The sequence below is a fragment of the Fundulus heteroclitus genome, chromosome 13, assembly GCF_011125445.2.
Source record: "Fundulus heteroclitus isolate FHET01 chromosome 13, MU-UCD_Fhet_4.1, whole genome shotgun sequence".
NCBI lineage: Eukaryota > Metazoa > Chordata > Actinopteri > Cyprinodontiformes > Fundulidae > Fundulus > Fundulus heteroclitus.
The window spans coordinates 37,379,610-37,390,383 of NC_046373.1; the positions used below are offsets into that span (position 1 = coordinate 37,379,610).

The 10,774-nt window shown below is 48.9% G+C and overlaps 1 protein-coding gene across 1 annotated transcript in view; it reads left to right on the forward strand.

The window, feature by feature from the left end:
* Window positions 1-639: 639 nt before the first annotated feature.
* The window catches only part of LOC105916912 (sal-like protein 3), a 13,133-nt gene continuing 2,998 nt past the window's right edge, over window positions 640-10,774 (forward strand). Inside the window, exons 1-3 of the mRNA XM_021310042.2 lie at window positions 640-1,386; window positions 5,652-8,228; window positions 8,305-8,654. Of these exons, the coding sequence (XP_021165717.2) occupies window positions 1,284-1,386; window positions 5,652-8,228; window positions 8,305-8,654 (3,030 nt within the window). The 5' untranslated portion in view covers window positions 640-1,283. The remainder of the gene's footprint in view (window positions 1,387-5,651; window positions 8,229-8,304; window positions 8,655-10,774) is intronic.

Consider the following 10,774-nt stretch of genomic DNA (forward strand, 5'->3'; position numbering starts at 1 on the left):
AACCTGTTGGAGGCTGCAGAAGACCAGCAGCCAGAGGTTCTGCAAAATATTGACTCAGGGGGCAGAAAAGCAATTCAGACATCAACGCTTTATGGTGTATTTATTTTTTTATTATTATTATTTTATGTGTGTGTAAATATTCTGAGCATAATGCATCATCTTCCTTCCACTGGGCAGATACATTGTGTCAGTTTGTCACATTAATCCTCAGTAAAATGATGCATTCTAGTTTGTAGCTGTGGAAAAGTTACAGCGGTGTGAAAACTTTGGCTAGGCTCTCAACCTGAAAACATGGAGGTTCAGTTTTTTATGCATGACCCAATCTGCGCAATGCACACACACACACACACACACACACACACACACACACACACACACACACACACACACACACACACACACACACACACACACACACACACATTATATTTATTAATATTTTTTACAACTTTTGATGTTCAGACGTCCCGCAGCTTCTAATTAAACCGGCCTCGCAGAATTGGGCCACATTCAGGTTAAGGAGGCCAATGGTGGGAGTTGGTGACCAGCACAGCGGAGGCTCCAGCACCAGGCAGCAGCCTATCGCAGGCGGCCTCACAGCCTCTAATGATGGACCGGAGGCGGGGGCAGCGAGCAGCGCCGGAGCCTCACTTCCCACAGCCTCCAGTCTGAGACGGGATCCTCCGGCGACCTGAGCCACACTCTTTACGCACGCCTCAGACCAGGTGAAATCTGGTGTGGAAGAAACAAACCAACTCCTTCCGATTCATTTCTCACCGGGCTTAAAGGAAAGTCCGGTCTCGGTCGGGTTCACCTGGGAATATCGTTCTGGGAAAAAGATCCAACCGAGCCGGATCCAAGAGAAGCGCCTTAAGCGCTGCGTCCAGTTTGGCTGAAGGAGCTCAGAGGAGGAGATCCAGCCGAACTTCAGGGACACAGAACCAACACAGAGGGATGACCCGCTGAGGAGTTCGGGTTCAGCCCGGAATGAACCGGGTCGGCGCTGCGCGGAGCCGTGCGTAAAATCCGCCGCGCACCGGACAGGAAGTGAACTAATTATGATCAAACCCTCATTTCAATATCTGCTGTGAGCTGGATGGACTGCAGCCAATCACCCACCGCAGGGCAGCTGCAATGATCCCCCCTCCATCATAATTACACTGACATGCGCAATCTGCACATCAGCCGCCGAGCGCGCAGCCTATTTCACCGACCCCGCTGCCCATGACGGCTCCCAGTCTCCGCTCGTAGATGGTCCGGCGGGAGGCGGCGAAGAGCTCAGCATGTCCCGCCGAAAGCAAGCCAAGCCGCAGCAGCTCCGCTCAGAGGAAGAGGAGGCGGCGGAGGAGGAAGGGGCGAGCCGGAGCGCAGCGCGCTGCAGGACGGGTAGGTGGCGGGCGGCTGCGGGGCAGGAGGTCAGGCGGCGGTGCAAAAGGTTTCTGCTGCGAAGGACGCGACGATTAAAACTAGTTATCAGTTAGTTTTAAAGTTTTCCCCCCAAAAAACCTCGTTTCTTCAGATTTCCTAATTTAACATTTATTAATTTGGGAATTAATCGTCAACAACAAAATTTAAACCGAATTAAGTTGAAATAATTAAAATATATATATAAATTTTAATTTGGCATTATCGCTGTTTCTGGGGCTGAAGCTGGAGAACATCTATAAATATTAAATTGTTAAAATGTGAACAAGCAAATGTTTTATTTCTGAAAACTAAAAATAGTTTTCTGATGTTGACTAATAAATATGATCTCACACAAAAGCATGAACAAAATAAAATTCAAATCAAAAACCATTGAAACTGTTTAACTACACAAAAAATCTCACCAATTATAAATTATCAATATTTCTAATAATTTTCATTTTTGGGCTTTTTATTCTATTTTATTGGTCTCAACGTTTTAAAGCCTGATTCTTATTTTCAACTTTTAATCTGAAGGCAAATTCACAACAATTATATTTAACTCGCTGCTTTAGGTCTATTTTTTTTTGTGTGACTCATTTTGATTCATCTGCTTAATGAAGCAAACAGTTTTTAAATCTTTTAGTCGTCCTTTCTAATAATTACTTCTGGATAATTTTGCTGTATTTATATTTGTTTCTCTTCACTCATTCAGAAGTTAGTTTTTGTAATTTATGGACCATAACCTGCGTTTCTCAGCGCTCCAGAATCACATCTAACATCTTGATTTGTGGGACGAGGAGGGCCTCGGTGCGCGGCGGGGGCCTCCGCTCGGCCCTGCAGGAGGCAGCCGCTCTGTGACGGCTTTGATTGAGCCCGCTGACTTAACCTCTGTCAGCCTCACCCTGAGAAGGGCAAGTGGTCCGTGTCCGGATCAGAATACAATTAGTGCGTGTGAAGCGTGGCCCTCTGAAGCCCAGGGGTCACATGCCGAGCCCGGAGCCCGTCTGCTCCCCTGCTGCAGCCTGGCGATGTCGTCTTCTCCATAAACGGGTCTGCTGGGCCTGACCGGCGGCAGCGGATGAGGACGACGGTTTTAAACAGATTCCTGGTAACCGTGGATCTGGAGTTAAAGACTAAAATCCAACCTGATCTCCTCTTTGTTTTCCTTGGATGCGAATCCCAAAGAGCGGAGAGAAAATCCGGAGCTGAAACAGTGAAAGTGTGTTCGGACCACCCACCCAGAGACACCAGAACTCTGATTGTTTCCCCCCATGAGTTTAACTTTTAAGCAGAAGTCGCAGCTCAGCTCTGATTTCGCTCTGCTGTGGAAAACTGGGATTTTTAACCAACTTACTCCATTTTTAACTCAGTCTGAGTTGATTGCTGACCCACTGATTAAACCTTATTTTACATGAACACGCTGACATTAAATCACTTTTCCTCTGAAACCTTCCAGGATTAAAGAAAACTACACACCAGCTCACATTTTCTCCTTTTTCTCCTAAACCCTGAGTTTTAAAGTGGCAGAACATGAAGCAAGGACCTCCACAGAGAAACCATGAAACGTGGTCAGAAATCTCCAGTAATCAGCAGCAGGCATAAACGACGGAGTGAGACAAAGATGTTGAAACTGAAAGGACCAAAGAACGGATGCACACCAGGGAGTCCAGAGCTTAGAGCTTTCTCTGCGTTTAGCCTCAGCCGATGAGACGTAACGGTATCTAAAGAAACAAAACATCTAAACCCGGGGATGTTTCTAAGACTCGGGTCAGCCGATGTTCCTGCAGCAGGACCACAGCCCTGGGAATAAAACAGAACGCCTCGTAAAATCATCCAGGTCCCAAAAACAACCTGAAGCGTCGTTTTGGATCATTAAACAACAAAAAGGTCTTAAATCTGCGTCTCTTTACATGATCTGCACACTGAGTTATATAAATGCTCTGGAAATCAATGCAGAGCCTCAGATTTCATTACGTGTCTGAATGCACAGTTGGGATGTCAGATCACTGCATTGATTTTTGGGGATGATTATTAACATCGGTGGGTTAAAACGCTTTGTTATCGCTCCTCTAAGTGTGACCCCCGCACCGCTGCTGCTGCTGCTGCTGCTGCTGCTGCACATGTTGGGTTTTAAAAATTAAAACTTTGAAATAAGTGTTTTTTACTCAAACATTGTGTAGGAAGGTCCAGTGTAACGCTGGGAAGCTGATATATAACAAACTATAATTATCATAAGAAATAAACACAATTTACCATTTTGAAAACAACTTAGAAAACATTATTTCATTTTTTTTTTTTACAAGAAAATCTTATAAATTTAGTACTTTTCTCATTAAACGTTTAAAAGAGTAACGTAGAAACTGGAAAATGTTTCCAAATAATGATCCTCACCCAGTTTTTTTTAAAAACCTAAATGATATAAAAAAGTGTTTTTTGTTCACCCTATAATGAACAGAGTGACCTCGGTGTTCATCGGCTGCAACAAACCTTCAGTTTGGGAGGCGATTTCTGCACCGAGGGACGCAGAACCAAGCGGCTATAAAGGGTCCAAACTGACGACCCAGAAAAGAAAACAGGAAGATTTAATTTTTTGGATGAAAGAAACAAGAATCAGGAGTTTTGGAAAACCTGCGTCTCCAAGTTTAAAGCAGCCAATAAAAGCGTTGTCTGATAAATGTGCAGAAATGTTGGATCAGCTGTAAAATATTCAGAACTTCTTTTTCTCACTAAATGAGGATAAAAATCATTTAGTTCTGAACTGTTGTACTAAAGTAAACCTTTATTTATGCCGATTAGTTGTTCCCTGGTCCTCTGCAGCTTTGAGCGTTTCCATGATAAACTTTAACCACTAATGTTTGCGCTTCAGCATTAAAAAAGCTGCAGAGTTTAGAACTATGGCTGGCAGAAAGAAAAACCATCAGTTTATTTATGTTTATTTGTCAGGAGCAGATGTAGAATTCAGACGAGTAAATTATAATTGAACTGGAGTTTGGCCCTCTGGCATTCAGCTGGGAAGAAACTATCAAACATTTTAAATCTGCAGAGTTTTGTTTCTCAGGTAATTAAAGGTCTGCATAAGAAAGTATGGAATGAAACAACTATGATTTAAAACCAGTATCAAAGCTTCTGTTGTAAAAAGTCTAATTTGCAACACCAGCCCATATTAAACTTTAATCTCTTAATTTATGAAAACTTTAATGCTAACTTATGAAAAATGGAGAAAGTGAGAAAAATGAATCAATGTCTTTGTCTTTCAGTAGAAACATCAGAGCAACGCTAAAAACTCCTGATGTTCCACAGATTATTCACTAAATCTGTTTCTAATCACAAAGGTCCCAAAAATCTAGTTTAGGGAAACTTTGAACCCCCCAAACCCGTTAATGGTAAATTTTCCTGCATCATTCCCACTAAGTCCTGTTAGAAAAGTCCAGCTTGCATGGAAACATTCAGGACTTCAGAGCCTATTTATGTCCTTAGACATGGCTGAGATGTAAAAATGCTGAGTCAGCATGTTTTATCCAGCATGATTCAGCGGGTCTGTTGGACCGAAGGGGAAAACAGGAAACAGAGCAGATCCAGACAGAAAAGCATCAGCATCCTTAACTTCTAGGAGCCTCCATGTTGAGTTCTTTCCCCGCTTTTCAGGAAAACTATGGAAAACCTTCAGTTTTGGTGCCGCTGGTCTCAGATCTGATCGGTTTTACTCCAGTAACCTGTCCTGAAAACATTCAGAGCAGATGAATTTATCTTTTCTGTAACTGTCCTTGTTGGACGTTTGATCTCAGGCCTCAGGGAGTTTGATGGTACTTCCTGTTAAATCAAGAATAGAATTTAAAATTCTCCTTCTAATGTATAGAGCCCTTAATAATCAAGCTCCATCATATATCAGAGCTCTGATTACCCCGTATGTTCCTAACAGAGCACTTCGCTCTCAGACTGCAGGTCTGCTGGTGGTTCCTAGAGTCTCTAAAAGTAGAATGGGAGGCAGATCCTTTAGCTATCAGGCTCCTCTCCTGTGGAACCAACTCCCAGTTTTGGTCCGTGAGGCAGACACCCCGTCTACTTTTAAGACTAATCTTAAAACTTTCCTTTGTGACAAAGCTTCTAGTCAGAGTGGCTCATGTTACCCTGAGCTACCTCTATAGTTATGCTGCTATAGGCTTAGGCTGCTGGAGGACATCAGGAAACCCAGAAAGGAAAACACGTCCTTGTGATGAACAATGACTTCTGTTTTCCCTCCTCAGGAGCTGTTGGTGCAGCTGTGGAGGCCGATGCAGGATGCAGCAGCAGCAGTGAGGAAACACACGTCTGTGCCAGATGTTCTGCTCAGTTCTTCTCTTGGGCTGAGCTGAACCAGCACCGCAGCGTCTGCACCGAGGATCCCATGGTGCTCATCATGAAGGACAGTCTTCCTGAGGAGCCTCCAGGCCGGCCCTCTCCGGTGCCCAGCGTAGCGTCCAGCGGCTCCTCTGCAGCTGAGTCCACAGACGGCCTCTTCGAGCTGACCAACGACAACGACAGTCTGGGTCCTTTAGAAGAAGGGAGGGAGTGGGACGAAGGGATGGAGCTGGAGGCGTCCCCGTGCAGCGCTTCCAGCCCTCCGCCTCCAGATTCCTCCGATCCCGCGGCCTCTCCGGCGTCCGCGGCCTACAGGATGCCGAGCACCAACGTTACGCTGGAGATCCTCCACAGCACCAGGGTGGCCGTGGCCCAGTTCTCCCAGGGGGTCAGAAGCAGCGGCCTGGGCGGGACGGCAGCTTCAGCCGCCATCCCGGTGATCCTGGAGCACCTGCTGGCTCTGCAGCAGCAGCAGGTCCACCAGCTGCAGCTCATCGAGCAGATCTGCAGCCAGGTCGCTGTCATGAACCGGCAGCCCACGCAGGCGGCATCAAAGCCGGCGTCCAGGTCTGCGCCTCTGGCCTCCAACCCAGGACTCCTCCCTCCTCCCGTCCTGCCTCTGTCGGGAACGACGCCCTCCTCCGTTAACGGACAGGCGTCTTTGCCCTCTGTGCTGGAAAAGCCGCAGAGTGTCCCCTCTCAGACTTTCCGTGGACAGTCCACGTTCGCGCCGGCAGACAGCGCCACCTCGCCCCTCTCCACGCTGCCGCCTCCCTACAGCGCCTCAAACGGCTCCCTGCCACAGGCCGGCCTCCTCAGCTCTTCCTCCGGCCTGCCGTTTCTACCTCAGAGCCCCCCCAGCGGCGTCATCTTCCCCAACCCCCTGGCCAGCATCGCAGCCACGGCCAGCGCACTCGACCCGCTGGTGGCCCTGATGAAGCAGCGCAAAGGCGCGTCTCTGTTTGACGCAAAGCCCGGCCCAGAGGAACCCTTCTTCAAGCACAAATGTCGCTTCTGCGCCAAAGTGTTTGGCAGCGACAGCGCGCTGCAGATCCACCTGCGCTCCCACACGGGGGAGCGGCCCTTCAAGTGCAACATCTGCGGCAACCGCTTCTCCACCAAGGGCAACCTGAAGGTTCACTTCCAGAGGCACAAGGACAAGTATCCTCACGTCCAGATGAACCCGTTCCCTGTGCCGGAGTACCTGGACAATGTGCCGACCAGCTCTGGCATTCCCTACGGCATGTCTGTCCCTCCAGAGAAACCCGTCTCCTCCTGGCTGGACACCAAGCCGGTTGTAGCAACGCTTCCTGCCACTGTGGCCCCGCCGCTTTCCTCCGCCGTTCCCAGGATCGGAGGCTCTGACGACCCGGTGAGCGTGACGGCGTCGGTGAAGTCTCCCTACCAGGCGGCTCCTGGCGAATGCGCGTCTGATCCACCGGCCCACCGAGGCGGCGAGGCGGCTTTCCCTCCCGTTTCAGAGACCGACGCCTCCAAAATACTGAAAACAGGCGAAGCGCAGCTGCCTCAGAGCTGCACGCTGTCACCCAGAGCCGACCCGGTCAACGAGCCGCCCAGCCGGGCCACCACACCAGAACCCAGCGCCTCCAGCTCCCCCATCCTACCGTTCACAGACTCCCTGCAAACGTCTGAAACCTCCAAGCTGCAGCAGCTGGTGGAGAACATCGACAAGAAGATGGCAGACCCCAACCAGTGCGTGCTGTGCCACCGCGTCCTCAGCTGCCAGAGCGCGCTGCGCATGCACTACCGCGTCCACACCGGCGAGAGGCCCTTCAAGTGCAAGCTGTGCGGCCGGGCCTTCAGCACCAAGGGGAACCTGAAGACCCACGTGGCCGTGCACCGAGAAAGCCCCCCCGCCCGGCTCCAGCACGCATGCCCGATCTGTGAGGAGAAGCTCAGCGACGCCGTGGCTCTGCAGCAGCACATCCGTCTGCACATGGTCGGCCGGATCTCCGACGGAACCGACAGCTACGAGCGCCTCAGCAGCAACGAGCTGACAGGGGACGTCTCCATGGAGGACGAGGAGGAGGACGAGGAGGAAGAAAACATGGAGGACGACGTCAACCCGCCTCCAGACTGTGTGTCGTCAGGCGCAGCGGCTCTGCAGAGCCAGGTGAGGCTGACGGACACGTCAGCGGGTCTGAACCACGGCTTCTCTGTGAAACCCAGAGACAGCAGCCTGCTGGGCGCGGAGGAGCTCCTAGCAGAGAAAACTGTGGAGAGCAGCAGCAGAAACAGCCCCCAGGTGTCCGAGTCCTCCTGTTCTCCTAATGCAGGAACATCTCCTCTACAAAGCGTCTCTGAAGGCCTGGCCGTCAACACGCCGGACGGCCAGCAGCTTCTGGCTGCTTCGGTGAAGAGAGAGCAGCCCCAGTCTCCAACATCAGCACAAGATCCTGGCAAAGCCTTCATGCAGGAGGAGAGTCCGTACAGCGTGTCCTTCCAGCTGACCCGGGACCGAGGTGAGCTAGTTTCCTGTCTGCTTTAGTTAAGCTCCCTGGGATCAGCGTCTTCTCACTGTTTGCTCTTTGCTTCCAGCTGCTGATCAGAGCATCTCCAGCCGGATCTCCTGTTCTCCATCCAGCTCCATCAAAGCTGAAGTTACCGGGCAGGGTCCACTGAACGGCGTGATGGAAGCGCAGCCGCCGCCGGCTCCGTTCAGCGTGCACGTCTCTGCGGCCTACCCGACCCCCGGCAGCCCCGGCGTCACCTCTCTGCTCGGCCCGGCGCTTCCCAGGCGGACGCCGAAGCAGCACAACTGCAACGCCTGCGGGAAGAACTTCTCTTCTGCCAGCGCCCTGCAGATCCACGAGCGCACGCACACCGGAGAGAAGCCCTTCGTCTGCTCCGTCTGCGGGAGAGCGTTCACCACCAAGGGCAACCTGAAGGTACGCAGAGACGCAGAAAGTTTCCTCTCTAAGGAAACCCAGCAGGTTGCATCAAGTCTCTCCAAGCAGCATTCACTCCTCCTGAAAGAGCGTAGAGCCACAGTGGACAGTCGTCTGCATTGTTGATGGCTTTGCAGCAATCCCTCATACTGAGCATGCATGAAGCGACAGTGGAGAGGAAAACTCCCCTTTAACAGGGAGGAGAACCTCCAGCAGAACCAGAACCAGGCTCAGTGTGAACGCTCATCTGCCTCCACCCACTGGGGCTTAGAGAAGACAGAGCAGAGACACAGAAAGCACAGAAGCTCACATTGACCCAGGAGTACTTTCTATGTTAGAGAAGACAGAGCAGAGACACAGAAAGCACAGAAGCTCACATTGACCCAGGAGTACTTTCTATGGTAGAGAAGACAGAGCAGAGACACAGAAAGCTCAGAAGCTCACATTGACCCAGGAGTACTTTCTATGGTAGAGAAGACAGAGCAGAGACACAGAAAGCACAGAAGCTCACATTGACCCAGGAGTACTTTCTATGTTAGATGGTAATAGAGGATGATCTGCCTCCCCTGATGATGTCACAGCTAACAGAACGCCAGACCAGGTGTACCTTCTATGAAGAGAAAAATGACAGAGAACAAAAAGTTAAAAGCTGGAATAACAACAAACAATGCAGATTGGAGAGCAGTAGGAGAACTCAGCAGAGAGAGAGAAATAGACCCTGATGTCCTCCAGCAGCCTAAGCCTATAGCAGCATAACTATAGAGATAGCTCAGGGTAACATGAGCCACTCTGACTAGAAGCTTTGTCACAAAGGAAAGTTTTAAGATTAGTCTTAAAAGTAGACGGGGTGTCTGCCTCACGGACCAAAACTGGGAGTTGGTTCCACAGGAGAGGAGCCTGATAGCTAAAGGATCTGCCTCCCATTCTACTTTTAGAGACTCTAGGAACCACCAGCAGACCTGCAGTCTGAGAGCGAAGTGCTCTGTTAGGAACATACGGGGTAATCAGAGCTCTGATATATGATGGAGCTTGATTATTAAGGGCTTTATACGTTAGAAGGTGAATTTTAAATTATATTCTTGAATTAACAGGAAGCCAATGAAGGGAAGCTAAAATTGGAGAAATATGATCCCTCTTGTTGATTTTCATCAGAACTCTTGCTGCAGCATTTTGGATCAGCTGAAGGCTTTGAACTGCATTTTGTGGAATTCCTGATAGTAAAGAATTACAATAGTCCAGCCTTGAAGTAACAAATGCATGGACTAGTTTTTCAGCATCACTCCTGGACAGAATGTTTCTAATTTTGGCGATATTCCTGAGGTGAAAAAAGGAAACTCTGGAAACCTGTTTAATATGGGATTTAAATGACATGTCTTGGTCAAAAATAACACCAAGATTTTTAACTTTATTACCAGAGGCCAAGTTAATGCCATCCAGATTAAGTGATTGATTAAGAAGTTTATTTTTTGAAGACTCTGGCCCAAAGATTACAACTTCTGTCTTGTCTGAATTTAAATGCAGGAAATTTAAAGTCATCCAGCTTTTGATGTCATCAAGACATGACTGCAGTTGAACTAATAATAAAAAAAATAGAAGTTATTCTTTCTGTTGAGGTCAACCAATGTTATGAATGGTTAATAGTTTATCTTTCACACTGGTGAGATTTATACATGACTGGGAGAATTGTGGATGGACGAATGATGAATGGATGGATGGATGGATGGATGGATGGATGGATGGATGAATGGATGGATGAACAGATGGATGAACAGATGGATGGATGATGGATGGATGGATGGATGGATTGATGGATTGATGAACAGATGGATGGTTGACTGGATGGATGGATGGATGGATGGACAGATGGTAGATGGATGGACGGATGGATGGATGGATGGATGGACGGATGGATGGATGGATGATGGATGGATGGATGGATGGATGGATGGATGGATGATGGATGAATGATGGATGGATGATGGATGGATGGATGGATGGATGGATGGATGGGCAGATGGACGGATGGATGGATGAACAGATGGATGAACAGATGGATGGATGGATGGATGAATGGATGGATAGATGAATGAACGGATGGATGGATGATGGATGGATGATGA